Raw genomic sequence first — 20,953 nt, forward strand, 5'->3', positions numbered from 1 at the left:
TATGGAAGGCAGAAGCTATGGCCAACAAGAAGTCTTAGCCAGCGAAGATCCATGGGATTTAAACTGAGAACCCTGAAGAGCCCTCAACACCACTGTCAAGTCCCACTGGGCCACTGGGGACAAAACAGAGGTTGAATTTGAAGGGCCCCCTAAAGAAAGGTGAGAAGTTCCGGCAAAAGGGCCACCTCTTCTTGAAAAGAACCAATAGAGCCAAGACCTGCACCTTAATGGAAACCAGGCAAAGGCAGAGATCCAAGCCAGAAAAAAAGACAAAATGCTGGAGAGACAGAAGTACTACAGATTCAAGCCATGGGCTGTAGCACCAGGTGAAATAGGCTTTCCGATTTGGCACTAAATCCTAGCAGAGGGCAGTGTCCAAGTGTTAAGAATGGTACTAATAATGGCATCCGAGAAGCTCTTGGCTTTTAAGATAGATGTTTTCCCGTCAAAACGAAACAGTCTGGGTCTGGGTGAAGACACGTACCCTGAGCTAGACAATTTGTCTGAGAGGGAGGCCACAAGGAGAGTCCACGGAAAGGCCAAGGACAACATACCAAGATCATCGAGGTCAAACTCGAGCGACAATAATGCTTTTCCCGCCCTTCAGCTTGTGGAGGAATCAGAGGCAGCACTGAGATTGGAGGGAAGATGTAAAGGAGTGGAAAGTCCCAACTTACCTAGACAGCCTCCACTAGAAACGCTGCCAGGTCCCTAGTGTGGGAGCCGTAACGCAGAAGCTTGTGGTTGCAGTTGATGTTGGGGTGGCCCCAGATATTGGACCAACATTTGAAACATGTTAGGGTGAAGGGACCATTTGCCCGGATGAAGGTGTTGGTGCCTCAGGAAGTCCGCCGCCCAATTCTCCACTCCCGGAATGTAGACCGCCAAGGGAGCTAAAAGAAAGCGGATCACCTCTTTCTTGGCCGCTCGGCTGTGGATGCCATGTTGATGATTTATGTAAGCGTCCATGGTCACGTTGTCTGACTGAACCTTCACCAGCTTGCCCTTGCAGATAGCCTGGTAGACTGCACAAAGTTCCAGAATATTTATGAGAAGAATGGACTTATGAATACACCAATGTCACTGAAATCAGCGTTGATCCGTCACTGTCCCTAGCCTAGGAGGCCAGCATCAATGGTGAGGATGACCCAGTACTGGAACAAGAAGGGTCGATCCTCGTCTAAGACAGAGGGATAGAGCCTCCACATAAAGGAGTAGTGCAAGTCCAAAGGCAAAAGAATTCCACAGCCAAAGTTAAGGATACCTTATCCTCAGGTGCTGAGAAAATGTCTGATTCCGAATCATATCCAAACCAGAGGGGAGTAAAACTCTCACGTCTGGAAAGCTTACGCTTAGACGGGTGGTCCAACATATGTTGTAGGGAATTAGAGATTTGTACTAGGCCTTGAACTGACTGAGACAGCCCCTGTACCTGAGGAGTCTCAGCCAAGGAATACTGTGAGGGAAACACGGCGGCTAGTGGACCCAGAGGTTGACCCCCGCCTACCGAAGGAGGGTGAAGTAAAAAATAAGATTTTACACACCGGTAAATCTATTTCTCGTAGTCCGTAGTGGATGCTGGGACTCCGTAAGGACCATGGGGATTAGCGGCTCCGCAGGAGACTGGGCACAACTAAAGAAAGCTTTAGGACTACCTGGTGTGCACTGGCTCCTCCCACTAAGACCCTCCTCCAGACCTCAGTTAGGATACTGTGCCCGGAAGAGCTGACACAAATAGGAAGGATTTTGAATCCCGGGTAAGACTCATACCAGCCACACCAATCACACCGTATAACTCGTGATACTATACCCAGTTAACAGTATGAAATATAACTGAGCCTCTCAACAGATGGCTCAACAATAACCCTTTAGTTAGGCAATAATTATAAACAAGTATTGCAGACAATCCGCACTTGGGATGGGCGCCCAGCATCCACTACGGACTACGAGAAATAGATTTACCGGTGAGTAAAATCTTATTTTCTCTGACGTCCTAAGTGGATGCTGGGACTCCGTAAGGACCATGGGGATTATACCAAAGCTCCCAAATGGGCGGGAGAGTGCGGATGACTCTGCAGCACTGAATGAGCAAACTCTAGGTCCTCCTCAGCCAGGGTATCAAACTTGTAGACTGTTGCAAAAATGTTTGAACCCGACCAAGTAACAGCTCGGCAAAGTTATAAAGCCGAGACCCCTCGGGCAGCCGCCCAAGAAGAGCCCACTTTCCTCGTGGAATGGGCTTTTACAGATTTAGGGTGCGGCAGTCCAGCCGCAGCATGTGCAAGTTGAATCGTGCTACAGATCCAGCGAGCAATAGTCTGCTTAGAAGCAGGAGCACCCAGCTTGTTGGGTGCATACAGGATAAATAGCGAGTCAGTTTTCCTGACTCCAGCCGTCCTGGAAACATATACTTTTCAGGGCCCTGACTACGTCCAGTAACTTGGAATCCTCCAAGTCCCAAGTAGCCGCAGGCACCACAATAGGTTGGTTCACATGAAAAACTGATACCACCTTAGGAAGGAATTGGGAACGAGTCCTCAATTCCGCCTTATCCATATAAAATACAGATAAGGGCTTTTGTATGACAAAGCCGCCAATTCTGATACACGCCTGGCCGACGCCAAGGCCCACAGCATGACCACTTTCCACGTGAGGTATTGTAGCTCCAAGGATTTAAGTGGCTCAACCCAATGCGACTTCAGGAAATCCAACACCACGTTGAGATCCCACGGTGCCACTTGAGGCACAAACGGGGGCTGACTATGCAGCACTCCCTTAACAAAAGTCCGAACTTCAGGCAATGAAGCCAGTTCTATTTTGGAAGAAAATCGATAGAGCCGAAATCTGGACCTTCATGGAACCCAATTTTAGGCCCATAGTCACCTCTGACTGTAGGAAGTGCAGAAATCGACCTAGCTGAAATTTCTCCTTTGGGGCCTTCCTGGCCTCACAGCACGCAACATATTTCCACCATATGTGGTGATAATGGTTTGCTTTCACTTCTTTCCTAGCTTTAAATAGCGTAGGGATAACTTCCTCCGGAATGCCCTTTTCCTTCAGGATCCGGCGTTCAACCGCCATGCCGTCAAACGCAGCCGCGGTACGTCTTGGAACAGACAGGCCCCCTGCTGCAGCAGGTCCTGTCTGAGCGGCAGAGGCCATGGGTCCTCTGAGATCATTTCTTGGAGTTCTGGTTACCAAGCTCTTCTTGGCCAACCCGGAACAATGAGTATAGTTCTTACTCCTCTCCTTCTTATTATTCTCATTACCCTGGGTAAGAGAGGCAGAGAAGGGAACACATACACCGACTGGTACACCCACGGTGTTACCAGAGCGTCCACAGCTATCGCCTGAGGGTCCCTTGACCTGGCGCAATATCTTTGTAGCTTTTTGTTAAGGCGGGACTCCATCATGTCCACCTGTGGCCTTTCCCAACGGCGTACAATCATTTGGAAAACTTCTGGATGAAGTCCCCACTCTCTCGGGTGGAGGTCGTGTCTTCTGAGAAAGTCTGCTTCTCAGTTGTCCACTCCGGGAATGAACACTGCTGACAGTGCTAACACATGATTTTCCGCCCATCGGAGAATCCTTGTGGCTTCTGCCATCGCCATCCTGCTTCTTGTGCCGCCCTGCCGGTTTACATGAGCGACCGCCGTGATGTTGTCTGACTGGATCAGCACCGGCCGGTGTTGAAGCAGGGGTCTAGCCTGACTTAGGGCATTGTAAATGGCCCTTAGTTCCAGAATATTTATGTGTAGGGAAGTCTCCTGACTTTTCCATAGCCTTGGGAGTTTCTTCCCTGTGTGACTGCCCCCCAGCCTCGAAGGCTGGCATCCGTGGTCACCAGGACCCAGTCCTGTATACCGAATCTGCGGCCCCCTAAAAGATGAGCACTCTGCAGCCACCACAACAGCGACACCCTGGCCCTTGGAGACAGGGCTATCCGCCGATGCATCTGAAGATGCGACCCGGACCACTTGTCCAACAGATCCCACTGGAAAATCCTTGCATGGGACCTGGCGAATGGAATTTCTTCGTAAGAAGCTACCATCCTTCCCAGGGCTCGCGTGCATTGATGCACCGACACCTGTATACGTATTAGGAGGTCTCTGTCTAGAGACGACAACTCCTTGGACTTCTCCTCCGGGAGAAACCCTTTTTATCCTGTTCTGTGTCCAGAACCATACCCAGGAACAGTAGACGCGTCGTAGGAACCAGCTGCGACTTTGGAATATTCAGAATCCAGCCGTGCTGTTGTAGCACTTCCCGAGATAGTGCTACTCCGCCGAACAACTGCTCCCTGGACCTCGCCTTTATAAGGAGATCGTCCAAGTACGGGATAATTATTTCGGCCATTACCTTGGTAAATACCTCGGTGCCGGGGACAAACCAACGGCAACGTCTGGAATTGGTAATGACAATCCTGTACCACAATTTTGAGGTACTCCTGGTGAAGAGGGTAAATAGGGACATGCAGGTAAGCATCCTTGATGTCCAGTGATACCATGAAATTCTCCAAGCTTGCAATAAATCGCCCTGAGCGATTCCATTTTGAACTTGAACCTTCGTATATAAGTGTTCAAGGCTTTCAATTTTAGAATGGGTCTCACCGAACCGTCTGGTTTCGGTACCACAACATTTTGGAATAGTAACCCCGGCCCTGTTGAAGGAGGGGTACCTTGATTTCACCTGCTGGAAGTACAGCTTGTGAATTGCCGCCAGTACTACCTTTCTCCGAGGGCAGCAGGCAAGGCTGATGTGAGGTAACGGCGAGGAGGAGTCGCCTCGAACTCCAGCCTGTATCCCTGTGATACTATTTGCAGAACCTAGGGATCCACCTGTGGGCAAGCCCACTGGTCCCTGAAGTTCCCGAGACGCGCCCCTACCGCACCTGTCTCCACCAGTGGAGCCCCAACGTCATGCGGTGGACTCAGAGGAAGCGAGGGAAGATTTTTGATCCTGGGAACTGGCTGCTGAAGCAGCTTTTTCCTTCTTCCCTTGTCTCTGTGCAGAAAGGAAGCGCCTTTGACCCGCTTGCTTTTCTGAAGCCGAAAGGACTGTACCTGAAAATACAGTGCTTTCTTAGGCTGTGAGGAAACCTGAGGTAAAAAAATTTCTTCCCAGCTGTTGCTGTGGATACGAGGTCCCAGAGACCATCCCCAAACAATTCCTCACCCTTATAAGGCAGAATCTCCATGTGCCTTTTATAGGCAGCATTACCTGTCCACTGCCGGGTTTCTAATACCCTCCTGGCAGAATGGACATTGCATTAATTCTGGATGCCAGCCGGGAAATATCCCTCTGTGCATCCTTTATATCTAAGACGACGTCTTTAATATGCTCTATGTTAGCAAACTATTATCCCTGTCTTAGAGTATTAATATTATCTGACTGGGTATAAGACCACGCTGCAGCAGCACTATTTATGCTGAGGCAATTGCCGGTCTCAGTATATAACCTGAGTGTGTATATATACAGACTTCAGGATAGCCTCCTGCTTTTTATCAGCAGGCTCCTTCAAGGTGGCCGTATCCTAAGACGGCAGTGCCACCTTTTTTGACAAACGTGTGAGCGCCTTATCCACCCTAAGGGATATCTCCCAACGTGACCTATCCTCTGGCGGGAAAGGGTACGCCATCAGTAACTTTTTAGAAATTACCAGTTTCTTATCGGGGGAACCCACGCTACTTTACACACTTCATTCATTCATCTGATGGGGGAACAAAACACTGGCTGCTTTTTCTCCCCAAAAATAAAACCCCTTTTATGTGGTACTTGGGTTCATGTCAGAAATGCATAACACATTATTCATTGCCGAGATCATGTAACGGATGTTCCTAGTGGATTGTGTATATGTCTCAACCTCGTCGACACTGGAGTCAGACTCCGTGTCGACATCTGTGTCTGCCATCTGAGGTAACAGGCGCTTTTTTGAGCCCCTGATGGCCTTTGAGACGCCTGGGCAGGCGCGGGCTGAGAAGCCGGCTGTCCTACAGCTGTTTTACGTCATCCAGCCTTCTATGTAAGGAGTTGACATTGTCGGTTAATACCTTCCACCTATCCATCCACTCTGGTGTCGGCCCCACAGGGGGCGACATCCCATTTATCGGCCTCTGCTCCACCTCCACGTAACCTTCCTCATCCCACATGTCGACACAGCCGTACCGACACACCGCACACACACAGGGAATGCTCTGACTGAGGACAGGACCCCACAAAGTCCTTTGGGGAGACAGAGAGAGAGTATGCCAGCACACACCAGAGCGCTATATAATGCAGGGATTAACACTATAACGGAGTGATTTTTCCCCCAAAAGCTGCTTGTATAAACAATATTGCACCTAAATTTAGTGCCCCCCCTCTCCTTTTAACCCTTTGAGCCTGAAAACTACAGGGGAGAGCCTGGGGAGCTGTCTTCCAGCTGCACTGTGAAGAGAAAATGGCACCAGTGTGCTGAGGGAGATAGCTCCGCCCCTTTCTCGCAGACTTTTCTCCCGCTTTTTTATGGATTCTGGCAGAGGTATTTATCACATATATAGCCTCTGGGGCTATATATTGTGATGATTTTGCCAGGCAAGGTGTTTATATTGCTGTTCAGGACGCCCTCCCCAGCGCCCTGCACCCATCAGTGACCGGAGTGTGAGGTGTGCATGAGGAGCAATGGCGCACAGCTGCAGTGCTGTGCGCTACCTTGGTGAAGACTGAAGTCTTCTGCCGCCGATTTTCCGGAACACTTCTTGCTTCTGGCTCTGTAAGGGGGCCGGCGGCGCGGCTCCGGGACCGAACATCAATGGCCGGTTCCATGCGGTCGATCCCTCTGGAGCTAATGGTGTCCAGTAGCCTAAGAAGCCCAAGCTACCACCAGTTAGGTAGGTTCGCTTCTTCTCCCCTTAGTCCCTCGCTGCAGTGAGTCTGTTGCCAGCAGATCTCACTGTAAAATAAAAAACCTAAAATATACTTTCTTTCTAGGAGCTCAGGAGAGCCCCTAGTGTGCATCCAGCTCAGCCGGGCACAAGAATCTAACTGAGGTCTGGAGGAGGGTCTTAGTGGGAGGAGCCAGTGCACACCAGGTAGTCCTAAAGCTTTCTTTAGTTGTGCCCAGTCTCCTGCAGAGCCGCTAATCCCCATGGTCCTTACGGAGTCCCAGCATCCACTTAGGACGTCAGAGAAAGATGGTTAGACAATTGCAACCTGGCCTGGGAAGCTGCCAATACTGGTTCCTGGAGGGGACCGACTTACATGCTTTGCAGAGTCTCAGCATGAGGGTATCACATATGACATCATGGTCCTGGGCCTAATTTGAAATAACCTCCTTACAGATAGCATGCACAGCACAGCAACGCCCCCTCCCTAGGGGCCTTAAATGCAGTGCCTATTGAAGACATGACAAAGCGACCAAGGGAATGCCTCCCGACACGTGAAACAAATGTGTCGTATAATTCAGAGAGAACACTGAATGCTTAAAAGACCACATAAGTTGAACTGTATAGTCTTACAAGTATCAGTTAACAAAGTAACAGGAATCCTCATAAAAGAACAAACGCTCCAAACTAAGTAGAAGAGAAAAAAGTAGAAGAGTTAATAGACTATCAACATTGAAAGAAAATCAGATGAGCTTAGAATAGGCCTAAAACTTAACAGAGTTCAGGCACACAGAAAATTGTTTAAAATGTGCTCAACAGCGAGCCCAAAAAGAGGAGGAAAGAAACCATACTATGACCTCACACGATTGTGTGAGGTATAAGGGAGGGAGGAGTTGTCCATTCACTATCCCAGCTAGGCAGGCAGTCAAAAGATGGCTGCTCAGGGGATCTGTAGGGGAGGAGAGAATAGGAAGAGTAAGCCTTTTTTGGATGGTATCCTAGATATGGGGACTTGCCAAGGGTTGGGAGAAGGAGCTAACATGGATTGGCCTCTCCACCTGGCAGACCCCAGGGAATTGCCGCCATTAATATAGCACCCCCGCTACCAAATGCTTCCCTGGTGGTCCAGTGGGGGTGCAGAGGCAATCTGGCCTCCATTGCCAGCACAGTCGCCGGCCTCCCACATCGGCGGTGACAGCCGCTACAGTTTGGCTCCCTGCAAAGCAGAGAGTCGCCTTACATGCTTGCCCAGTGATTCTAGACACAACTGAGCTCAAACTGTGTGGTCCGGCAGCACTCCAGCCAATGGAAAATGGGCAGGATGTACTAAACCCTAAAATGTGCTAAAAATTGTTTTCAGGGTTTTTACCATATGCATTCCAGAGCTTTGTCCTGGTACGTATGTCATCTTTGGATGACGTTACACAATATAAGCCTATGGGCTTCTCTTTGCAACGTCCCCTGAGAGGGATCCAATCCCAGCACATCAGAGTGGCGTGTGCACCAGTCTGTGCGTGTGCAGAACGACTCCCGATCCTAAACCTGGAAGTCCTCTTTTCGCAAAGGACAGCTCTCATCGGGAGAACTGTCCTTTGCGAATTTCTTGGTACATACTGGCGATATTTACCCCGGTATGAATCCGATAAGTGGTGGCATGTACTGTATCGCGAATGCGATGCTAAGTACATCCCACCCTCAAGGAGATGTCGGCGCTGCTCCGCTGCTTGCTCAGGTCAAAAAGTAAAACTAAAAGAATTAAAGGAAAAGTAAAACTAGCTGCCTGCAGCAGCTGTAAAGGTGTGCCCAGATCCTTGGGCACCAAATGAAAAACGGACATCAAGGCCTGTGCTGCAGGGGGGAGGAAGTTAACTATTTAGTACCCAAAACTCCTGCTCATTCTATACCCAGGGTTCCCAGTGTCCCCCATGGACAAATAAGAAAAGCTATATTTTTGGTTTATATTTAAATCCACTACATTTCGGATTATACTGTTTTAATGTTAGATTACAATAGCATACTAATAATGCTCTGGTAACAGTATGCAGTATAAGGCATATTAAATGTAAGGATAAAATTATTGAGTGTTTAAAATGAAATCAATATAAAACAGCCATGGGGGTAATTGAGAGTTGATCGCAGCAGCAAATTTGTTAGTAGTTGGGCAAAACCATGTGCACTGCAGGTGGGGCAGATATAATATTTGCAGAGACAGTTTGGGTGGGTTATTTTGTTTCTGTGCAGGGTAAATACTGGCTGCTTTATGTTTACACTGCAATTTAGATTTCAGTTTGAACACACCCCACCCAAATCTAACTCTCTCTGCACATGTTATATCTGATCCCCCCTCCCTGCACTGCACATGGTTTTGCCCACTGCTAACAAATTTTGTTGCTGCAGTCAACTCTGAATTACCCCCCATGTTCTCCAGTATCTTGTGCATGTACTATATATACACAACCATAAGAGTTCTATGTGTCCCTTTAATCCAACTCTAATGATACAATTCCAACTAGGGGTATTCTACATTCATAACCACTAAAGAGAATCGGTTTGAAGATCTTGTACCTTAACTTGTACCAAACATCTACACACAATGGGGGCAGCAATTTTGTGGCATGAACTAAAATTCATGAGAATACATACTATTAATTTCCTTAGGAAGCAGAGATAAAGCGGTAGTGCCTCATTAATACTTGGTCCTGTTATTAATTATTATTATTATTATTATTATTATTATTACTACATTTTATTTATAAGGCGCCACATGTGTTTCGCAGCGCCGTACAAAGGACAGTACAGGGAGACAAAACATAGCATTACAGTAAATAAATAACAGAAATAGAGTACAGGTAACAAAGCACCACACGTTCTCAAGACACAATACAGCTAAGATGTAAGTATTGATGGAGTATTGATGGCTGGTGGCCATAGATGGAGATGAGCCTTTACTAGCAGGATAAAGATGGTCATTGAGTAGGGGAGAGCTGCGAGTGAAATGTGTCGAGACGAGGGCTTAGATAACAAGAGGAAAGAGGGCCCTGCTCTGAAGAGCTAACAATCTAGTGGGGAGGGGCGACAGACAGATGACAAGAGGTGCAGGCAAGTGGGAGGTAGCCAGATGGCAGTATGCAAGCAAAGCTGAGGTGTTCACGGCATGAGGCAGGGGGGTGGAGGCGCGGCTTCAGCACTGGGTTATGCATCGGGAGGGTATGCTTTGATGAATAGGTGGGTTTTTAGTGCCCGTTTGAAGCTTTGCAAGGTCGGGGAGAGTCTAATGGAGCGGGGGAGTGCGTTCCACTGAAGGGGTGCAGTACGGGCAAAATCCTGAACTCGTGCATGGGAAGCAGTGACCAGGGCGGTGGAGAGGCAACGGTCATTAGTCGACCGTAGGGGGCGGGAGGGAGTATGAAGGGAACGGAGGTTGGAGATGTAGGGAGCAGTGGAATTAGAGATGGCCTTGTATATGAGGGTGAGGAGTTTGAAGAGGATTCTGTAGGGGAATGGGAGCAAGTGTAGATTTTGTCAAAGGGGAGTGACAGATGTGGTGCGGCGGGAGAGGAAGATTAGCCTAGCTGCGGAGTTCAGGACAGATTGGAGGGGAGCAAGATGGGAGCAAGCGAGGCCAGTGAGGAGAACATTGCAGTAGTCAAGTCGTGAGATGACCAGTGAGTGGATGATGAGTTTAGTTGCACTCTGGGAGAGATATGGCCTAATTCATAAGGAACCTGACATACAAGACCAGAAATGCAGATGCTTACTACCCGCAGGGATTTGCACTAGCAATAACAGGAGAGTGGAATCTAATGCACTGGTGAATTCAACAAGACCCCTGAGGTTTGGGCTTTGCTGCACCCAGTACACAGGATGCAGCCCCGAGATGGTTACTAGCGTGGTAGGTAGGAGATTAGTCAGCAAGCTCAGTCTGGTACTGGAACGGACAAGTCAAAGCCAATGGGCGAGCCAGAGGAATGGTCAGGTCACAAGCTGGGGTCAAAAAAATAATATACAGTACTAAGCCAAGGAAGGAGAGGAGATGTCCGGAAGCAAGCAAAGGATTGGAAATAGAAATAAACTGTAACCTTGGAGACTAGGAGTGAAACGTAATACTCTGGGGGCACCCTCCAGAGTGAATTTAGTGACTCTTCAGGGTAGCGGTCACGTAGAGCTGTGCGCCCACCCCTATAGCAATGAATAGTCAAGACCAGCAACGCAATGTGAAAAAGATGGAGGGCAGCAAAAAAAGACAGCAGACTGTAGAGACATGCAGTAGCAGTGTTGGACCTGGTTAAACACCTGCCAGGATCCTGTGCTTAACAGAACCAGCAACAAAACGGAGTGGATTCGGTCACTATGTAGGCATTAGGGTTGTTAGTGACATAATAGACTAGATTCTTTAATATTGGTACAGTCAACAAAATTGCTGCCTCCAGCAAGTAATGTAGGTGGCAGGTCTCATTTAACGATACAATTTAAATAGATATATGTAGACTTACTTTTGCAAAACGGATGGCAAAAAGCTTCTTGTATTTTAAGTCCATCAGCAAACTGCTCATGAACAGCTGGTGGTAGCAGTTCCTCGCACCTAGAAAGAAATACACAAATTTTCACACTTAATATCCAAAATGATAATTCGGCATCTAACTGTACGCTATTTCTTCAATGGATACATATCAATACAGTTCAATTAAACAGTGTATTAGAACTTTGAATTCGGTAATCAACATACACTGGACTACGTTTGTTACAGCCTACAAAACATAGGTTGCTTTAGAAATGAGAAGTATCTCAATTATTAGAAAACTAACAAGACACAAGATAGTAAAAACAAAGACTGTTACCTTTCCAAAGAATTGAATCGCAGAGCATTAGTTTGTCTACGAGAGAAGAGTTTTCCCCATCTGGACCTTCTTGTAAGCCGACTTGGCAGAGAATCCGCCTTAGACCATCTGAAGAGATGTAGAATAACCCACATAAGACCAAGTCAGAGTCTCAGCTCACCAGGAGCTCATAATCGGAGGCGTTCCTAATTAGTGATGCTACCTACATTGATGTTCCACATACATGCTTTACCCATAATACTACATCCATTTATTTTATTGTTCTATAGAAAATACTTTCAGTGCATCTGGATGGGATCACCTTCATACATTTCATGTCTCACTTTCCTGGACCCCAATCCTACTGATAAACTGCCTTCATCACATATCTGTATATACAGCATGGGGGAGATTTTTTTAAGCTTCAGAAGAGCAGAGAAGTTGCCCAGAGTAACCAACCTGCTGCAAGGTAGCATTTATCAAGCAGACTCTCTAAAATGAAGTAGAAGTTGATAAGTTGCTATGGGTAACTTATCCACTCTTTGGAAGTCTTGATACAGCCCCTCCATGTTTACTTAGCAAACGTATTTTTCCTGGTGATTTTCTTCTGATGAGAATGTACCCACAGATCTGGTTCTGCCTTCCAAGGTCCTGTCTATTTCACTTTTTGTCTAATGCTAGGTTCAAGATAGCGACCTGATACAGAATGCCAGGCAACACAGCAGTTCTGATCAATTCTTCGGATCCGCATACAATGATCGGCACTGGGTACTGCATGGGATCACTGACGTGTGTACCCAGCATTACACACTGGGAGAGAATCGTCTGAGCAGCCCAAATACTGCACAGCATGTAGCCCACATTAAGTCTGTATTCAGTATAGGTACGCTGCCTTTCACTTGGTACAAGCACTTTATAGACAGAACAGTAAGTTGCTATCTTAATCGACTTTGTGGATCCAAAGATTTCTCATATTGTACAATGATTATTTCTATTAATGCAGGGCGCAAGGGTCTATATGAGATCTTGTTTGTGGGGCTTTTCATTATTTACACTATGCATTACTATTATCTTTATTCTTTGTGATAGTTGACCTTCTGTGCATTATTTGTACCCTTCAGAACCCTACACATTGCAGAAACAGTGGGAGAATTAAATAACGTACCTGAATAGCCAATGATCTGGCCCAGCCAGCTGAGGATTCTTAGCCCAAATGTCTGGTGTGCGACAATAGCGGCGTGCATGACCTGCACCTTAAGAGGCTTGGTCTGTCGACTGGTGTTTCTCTGGACAAAATACATAAACAGGTTAGTAAGGAGAGCAAAAGTATATTAAGAATAAAACAGTATCGTTAAAGAAAATAACTTCAAGCTGCATTTACAAAGGTCATTTATTCACAAATAAGTATAGTTTGTCATATCTTGTTGTTTACATATTCACATATTATTAACAGGCTTGGATAAAGCATTAAACAGGCACATGGAACCAAACTTCATTTCTACACATTTTACTGGTTTCAACTCTTCCCTGAGCTCTAAAAAAGCATACCCACCTTCCACATGCATGGGAGACAGCCAATAAAGTGATTTCATTGGATCCAGACATGTTCCATTCCTGCTCCTTCTCTTCAAGCAATAGAGCAAAGAAAAGTAAATACCAAACAGCCCTGTGTGGGGTTACTCTGTGTCCCCTACAGTCTCAGAGAAAGGGTTTAAATGGTATGTTCAAAAAAATACCCTTTTTGTATGCGGTACTAGGATACAGGTGGTGAATATGCCAAAACCTGCCTCAACAAGAGGGAAGCAATGCCTGAGACAGGAAAAACTGGTAGCAACTTCACCTTATTTAAATCTGAAACCAGTATGTGCCTATTGGCTTGCCGCTTTGCATACTACATCTGTTGGCGCGCCATTCAATAAGCTTCTACTACCATGGTTAAGTGCACCATCATCTCAGAGAAAATTGGTACATGGTACTTGTGCCAGTACCATACCTCCCAACATGACCCTCTGCTCCTGGACTTCCCTTTTAATGTATGATTTCCTTTACCTGTGCTGAAACACCTTTCTTATCCATTAACCTGTTCAAAACAGGTGCCAGCAATCACAGATTAAGAGAAAAGTCAAGGAGCAGAGCATTTTGTCCCTCCTGGAGAGGGTCATGTTGGGAGGTATGCAGAATGTCGAACTGCTCCAGCAAAAGAAAAAAAAGGCACCACATGCCTTCCTAAGGCCATGAAAGAGGACAAATGGCAAAGCTCTTTATTTAACTTAAGATTTCTTATATCCAAGAGCAATACTTTTAAAGTTAGCTCTGTCAAGCTCTGGTTAAAGAAGGGGCCTTGAGACACATGTCCTGGGTGAAGAGGAAGATTTAGTGGCTCCTAGAACAAGAAATCAACTGTATCTGTGTACCAGGAATGTCTGTCCAATCAGGTGGTGATAAACAATGCTTTCATCCAGTCTGCCGTGAAATATTTCAAGGCTTAAGACAATCAATGGGGGATGAGACAGATAGACAGATGAAATAGAACTGACAGTAAGTAAGTGAGATGCCTCTGTGCCCAGGCATTAATTAATTAGGAAGTCTGCTGGGGAAAGATGAAGCAAACTCCGCAAGATTGAAGCTGGAGCAACTGTGAAGGCAGGCTGAGGGTCAGGACATTTTACACACAGGATATTCTGCCTGTTATTTGCTTGTCTGTATCACGTCAGTAGCATCCAACTAGTTCTGAACAAACTAAGCAGAAGACTCCAGTGACACCCCCTAGAAATTCACACCCCTGCCAAACCATGCCCCATATTCCTACTATCATCTTAGAATCCAGTATGAGTCTGCACCATCCTCCCAGAGCATACCAACGTGCAGTAGTGCAGTAATGAGAATATCTGTATCAGCTAGTCCTGGCATCCGAAGATGGAAATAGACCACCTTTTACACAGGGCACTAGAAAATTAAGCAAGGAGGGTGCTCATAGTGGTTAGAGGGACATTTTTATTTTTTTTTACAGTGGCCGGCCTTCAAGGTGTGGAACAAACCCACTGTGACTACAGAAGGAGAAAACACAATTTGTTGTAAAAATAAATGTTAAAAAAAAAATTCACTCACCACTATGACAGATTTTGCTTGATCACAGCTTTGAAAGCTCCCATACAGAACCGATCTACGTCCCTGCAAGAAAAACAGGACCATAGTTATCACTTCACGGACTGTATACACACCCGTGTTATATCTACATTTCATCCATTAAAGATCTGTATTTAACAACTTAACTGCCTAATATTAATATATAAAATACATTTACAAGTATACCATAAATATAGCATTTTTTATTATTTTCAAATGCATGAACTTGAACATTACACACTTTTAAACTATTTAGGTCTTATAAATTGGCCACCCTTCATCTTAGTTCTGTATCAGTATTTTTGATCGATACAGGTTACAAATTATAAATCATTAATATCGATATTTACAAATATTGATAATTACTGCTGTGCTGTTGTAGACTACAGGAAGTCCAGGGGCAGGGGCTGCCATCACAGTAGCACATCAGTCTAACCACTTTATTTACTGGTCGCGTCAGATGCGAGTCGACCATGTCAGGGAAAGCCCAGAAAGTGGTTAAAACAAACAACATTGTGAATTTGACAGTATTTATTTTTGGAGGTGACATCATGCAGAAATAGGATACAATACGCTTTGCCATCGCTTCGCCCCAGTTATTTTTACGCAATAGTATAGCCTCACTAATACATTTATATTACCAGTTGTAACATTTAGCGGGGAATTCAATTAGCCATGATGTTTTCTCATAGCTAATTGATTTGTTCCTGCCTATTCAATCATTCCCGATAAGCCGGCAGGGTTGGGTGACCGAAAACACACAGGTTTCACTGAACATGTGTGTTTTCGAGAGAGAATGTATTTTTTTCTGGGGAGGCCAAATTGTACAACCCGGAAAAACGAGTTTTATGGTAAGAACTTACCTTTGTTAAAACTCTTTCTGCGAGGTACACTGGGCTCCACAAGGAATGGACAATGGGGTGTAGAGTAGGATCTTGATCCGAGGCACCAACAGGCTCAAAGCTTTGACTGTTCCCAGAATGCATAGCGCCGCCACCCTGCACAGGAGCTCAGTTTTTAGTTAACCAGTCCAATGCAGTAGCAGGAAAAGAGACGACAACGGTTAGTAGCCACAACACCGCATTCTCACAACAGGAGACGTGTCAGCGGCTAATGCCATACCAACCCAAAGAAGCTAAGTGCGTCAGGGTGGGCGCCTTGTGGAGCCCAGTGTACCTTGCAGAAAGAGTTTTAACAAAGGTAAGTTCTTACCATAAAACTAATTTTCTGCTGCAGGGTACACTGGGCTCCACAAGGAATGGACAATGGGGATGTCCTAAAGCAGTTCCTTATGGGAGGAGACGCATTGTAGTGGGCACAAGAACCCGACGTCCAAAGGAAGCATCCTGGGAAGCGGCAGTATCGAAGACATAGAACCTTATGAACGTGTTCACAGGGTACCACGTAGCCGCCTTGCACAATTGTTCAAGGGTCGCACCACGTTGGGCCGCCCAAGAAGGTCCAACAGACCGAGCAGAATGGGCCTTAATGTGATCAGGAGCAGAGAGACCAGTCTTCACATAAGCATGTGCAATCACCATTCTAATCCACCTGGCCAGAGTTTGTTTGTGAGCAGGCCAGCCCCGTTTGTGAAACCCAAACACAACAAAAAGAGAATTAGATTTCCTAATAGGAGCAGTTCTCTTCACATAGATACGGAGAGCCCGTACCACATCCAAAGACCGCTCTTTGGGAGACAGATCTGGAGAAACAAGTGCCGGAACTACAATCTCCTGATTAAGGTGGAACGAAGAAACCACCTTAGGTAGATAGCCGGAACGAGTCCTAAGAACCGCCCGGTCACGGTGAAATATCAGATATGGGGAACTACAGGACAAGGCACCCAAATCTGACACTCTTCTAGCTGAAGCAATAGCCAGCAGAAACACCACCTTAAGGGGAAAGCCACTTAAGGTCAGCTGAACCAAGAGGTTCAAATGGAGACTCTTGTAACGCCTCCAAAACCACCGACAAGTCCCAAGGAGCCACAGGCGGGACATAGGGAGGTTGGATACACAAAATGCCCTGAGTAAAGGTATGCACATCAGGTAAGGTCGCAATATTTCTCTGAAACCACACCGACAAGGCAGATATTTGAACCTTGAGGGAGGCCAGACGCAGGCCTAAGTCCAGGCCCTGCTGAAGAAAAGCCAACAACTTGGCTATACTAAACTTGGAAGCGTCATAATCGTTAGATGCGCACCAAACAAAGTAAGAATGCCAGACCCTATAGTAAATCCGAGCTGAAGCCGGTTTCCGGGCCCGCATCATAGTTTGAATGACCGCCTCAGAAAACCCTTTAGCCCTTAAGACGGAAGCTTCAAGAGCCACGCCGTCAAAGACAGCCGGGCTAGGTCCTGGTAGACACAGGGGCCCTGAACGAGGAGGTCTGGGTGTTGTGGAAGTAGAATTGGACGCTCTGACGATAGGCCTTGCAGGTCTGAGAACCAGTGCCGTCTGGGCCACGCTGGAGCTATGAGAAGCAGAATTCCCTTTTCTTGCTTGAACTTCCGAATTACACTGGGCAGGAGTGACACCGGAGGGAACACGTACGGCAGCCGAAACCTCCACGGCACCGCCAGCGCATCCACGAATGCTGCTTGAGGATCCCTTGTCCTTGCACCGAAGACCGGAACCTTGTGATTGTGTCGAGAAGCCATCAGATCTACGTCTGGAAGGCCCCACCTTTCCACTAGGAGTTTAAACACTTATGGATGGAGGCCCCACTCGCCGGCATGCATGTCCTGACGACTGAGAAAGTCCGCTTCCCAATTCAGGACTCCCGGAATGAATATTGCCGATATGGCCGATAGATGGCGTTCTGCCCACTGTAGAATCCGTGAGACTTCCTTTATTGCTAGGCGGCTTCGAGTGCCGCCTTGACGATTTATGTAAGCCACTGTGGTGGCGTTGTCCGACTGTACTTGAACAGGACGGTTCTGAATTAAATGCTGGGCTAGGTTCAAGGCATTGAAGACCGCCCGCAACTCCAGAATATTGATCGAGAGGAGGGACTCCTCCTTGGTTTACCGCCCCTGAAGGGAGTGTTGCTCCAGCACCGCGCCCCAACCTCTTAGACTGGCATCTGTCGTCAACAGGACCCATTCGGATATCCAGAACGGACGGCCCCTGCACAGTTGTTGGTCCCGGAGCCACCAGAGCAGCGACAGACGGACCTCCGGAGTCAATGAGAACATTTGAGACTTGATCCGGCGAGGCAGGCCGTCCCATTTGGCTAGAATTAGCCTCTGGAGAGGGCGAGAGTGAAATTGAGCGTACTCCACCATGTGAATGCTGACACCATGAGGCCCAGCACCTGCATAGCCGAATGTATCGACACTTGCGGACGAGATAGGAAGCTCTTAGGCTTACCAGGTTTGGAAGTGCGGGCCTGCTTGTTGTATGCCTGACCTTTTGCTTTACCTGAAGGACGAAAGGGGCGAAAGGAAGTACCTTTAACCTTCGACACAGAAGGAGCAGTACTTGGCAGACTGGCAGTTTTGGCAGTAGCCAAGTCAGCCACAATCTTATTTAAATCCTCCCCAAACAGAATATCTCCCTTAAAAGGGAGTACCTCCAGGGTTTTTCTAGAGTCCAGATCCACAGACCAGGATCTCAGCCACAATATCCGGCGAGCCAGGACTGACGTAGTAGAGGCCTTGGCTGCCAGGATACTGGCATCAGAAGCCGCCTCTTTAATATAACGAGAAGCTGTGACAGTATAAGACAAGCATTGTCTAGCATGGTCAGAGGAAATTTCAGCATCTAACTTCAAGGCCCATGCTTCCATGGCCTCTGCAGCCCAAGTAGCTGCAATAGTGGGCCTTTGTGCAGCACCCGTGAGGGTGTAAATCGCTTTCAGACAACCCTCCACACGTTTATCCGTAGGCTCTTTTAGAGATGCGACGGTGGTGACCGGTAGAGCTGAGGAAACCACCAACCTAGCCACATGTGAGTCCACTGGAGGAGGCGTTTCCCAGTTCTTAGACAGCTCCGGCGCGAGGGGATAGCGAGCCACCAACTTCTTTTGAGGCACAAACTTCGTACCCGGGTTTTCCCAGGGTTCCTGACGTATATCAATTAGGTGGTCAGAGTGAGGTAAAACGTGTTTAATCACCTTCTGACGCTTGAACCTATCTGGTTTCTTAGGAGGAACGGATGGCTCGGGATCATCCGTAATCTGTAAAATTAACTTAATAGCCTCCAAAAGATCAGGAACATCCACATGTGACCCACCCTCCCCATCAGCCGTATCTGAGTCAGAACCTGTGGGGTCAGTGTAAGTGCCATCCTCATCCGACGAGGTGTCAGTGACAGCAGTGGATTGTGAGGATACAAGCGCTCGCTTAGAGGACCCCTTGGACGTAGGCGAGTGACGGTCAGACTTTTTAGTAGTTAGGGACTGGTTCAACTTCTTTATTTGAGCAGATAAATCGTCCGCCCACGGCGGGTTAGCTGCAGGGACCACAAACGGTTGCACCGGCATAGGGGATCCCATAGGGGGTGTTAGTTTATGAACTAGCGTATGCAGAAGCGTGGAAAACGCGGCCCACAGCGGGTCATTATTTGCCCCCAGAACCAGAGTCCAAAGCTGCTATATTCTCCTCACAGGTATCTGTGGCTTCAGCAATACCGGCAGTGTGTTCAGCCCCAGAACTGTTACCCTCAGAAGCAGACATGATATAACTTGCAGTATTAGGTAACACAGTACAATTTGTCAGCAGCACAATACCTCTAGCCCAAACCCCTGCGCAGTGTAGTCAGCACCAGCAGAGATAAAGGAGAAATATGGTGACTAAATCACAGAGAAAAATACGTAATACAGTATATCTTTGTGAAAATCCTATATTAGATAAAACCTGACGCACCAAGCCCCCTCAGGTTATAGAATATAGGGATAGCAGGTTGAGTGAAAGACACGAAATGGACACCACTCAGCTATCAAATGCACACACAAATAGTCACAGTCTGTACAATGCAGAGGTTATTACTAACAATAATACTGCACTGGACTAGCTTACACAGCTATATAACAATAGATATAACAGTACACAGTAAGAACTGGATGTATATCACAGGGTAATTGTACTAGGAAACCCTGACTAAGTGCACTCTTTCTTAACTAACACTGACTAAAAAAGGCAGGTAGAATACTTAAGTGTCTTGTAAAGTCACAGCACTGACAACCAGGTGGCTTTACATAGGAGGATTTGCCCAAGCATTCCCAGGAACAGTGAGCTGAGGGATAATGGCGCCGCAGACACTGCCAGGGAGTGAGGGAGAGACAGATAGGCAGCTCCAGGGCGGGAACATTTGCAGAAAATGGCGCCCTGGGGCTGGGGGAGAGGCTTCAGGTCCAAGCTCTATCCCCATGCTGGCAAAACCACCGGGTACTGCGGGTTCTAATAAAACGGTTTATAGAGAAAACCTGACCTGTCCCATGCCCTGGTGATCTAGTGGGATCGCCTGTACTGCCACAGTGTCCACCGCCAGCGCGCGCGGCCCGCCTCCCACTGACCGCACTGGATCGCGATAAAGACCGGGTCCCGCAAGCGGGACCCACTTACCACCTCCCGAAGCGCGGCCACGCGATCCCGGAGAGCCCCCGTCGTGTGTGCCTGACAAGAAGAAAACCAGAGCCTCCTGCTGTAGTTACCCGGCAACCAGGGCTCGGGAGTGTACAGCGCCGCTAGGGAGAGCCGGTGCTGCAGCCGTGAATGTCCACTGACATGTAACACTGCTGCTGCCCTTGAAGTCTTCACTTTTTTCCTCAGAAAAAAAGCTCTTCTTAGGGCTGCCTGGAGCAGCCCCTCTGTTAAGTGCCTGCTACTGCAGCACCAACTACAAAACTGAGATCCTGTGCAGGGAGATATAGGAGGCGGCGCTGTGCATTCTGGGAACAGTCAAAGCTTTGAGCCTATTGGTGCCTCGGATCAAGATCCTACTCTACACCCCATTGTCCAGTCCTTGTGGAGCCCAGTGTACCCAGCAGCAGAAAAAATATCGGTGAAACATCTGGAAATATTACTCTCGATGTTTCTTATCGGGTAATTGAATTCTCCCCTTATAGTGGTATATTTACATTAATACACAGAACAGCGTAGATGGGTGTATTTTTCATTTTAGGGAATGCTAAGACGGTGCAGC

At 47.3% G+C, this 20,953-nt stretch overlaps 1 protein-coding gene across 4 annotated transcripts in view; it reads right to left on the minus strand.

The window, feature by feature from the left end:
• The window catches only part of UBR2 (ubiquitin protein ligase E3 component n-recognin 2), a 278,406-nt gene that overhangs the window by 175,556 nt on the left and 81,897 nt on the right, over positions 1–20,953 (minus strand). For all 4 annotated transcript variants that reach the window (XM_063918297.1, XM_063918298.1, XM_063918296.1 and 1 more), the window contains exons 7-10: positions 14,789–14,851; positions 12,846–12,966; positions 11,702–11,809; positions 11,357–11,445 (exon numbers count right to left, since the gene is read on the minus strand). In XM_063918297.1, the coding sequence (XP_063774367.1) occupies positions 11,357–11,445; positions 11,702–11,809; positions 12,846–12,966; positions 14,789–14,851 (381 nt within the window). The remainder of the gene's footprint in view (positions 1–11,356; positions 11,446–11,701; positions 11,810–12,845; positions 12,967–14,788; positions 14,852–20,953) is intronic.

Source organism: Pseudophryne corroboree, chromosome 4 (genome assembly GCF_028390025.1).
Source record: "Pseudophryne corroboree isolate aPseCor3 chromosome 4, aPseCor3.hap2, whole genome shotgun sequence".
Lineage (NCBI taxonomy): Eukaryota > Metazoa > Chordata > Amphibia > Anura > Myobatrachidae > Pseudophryne > Pseudophryne corroboree.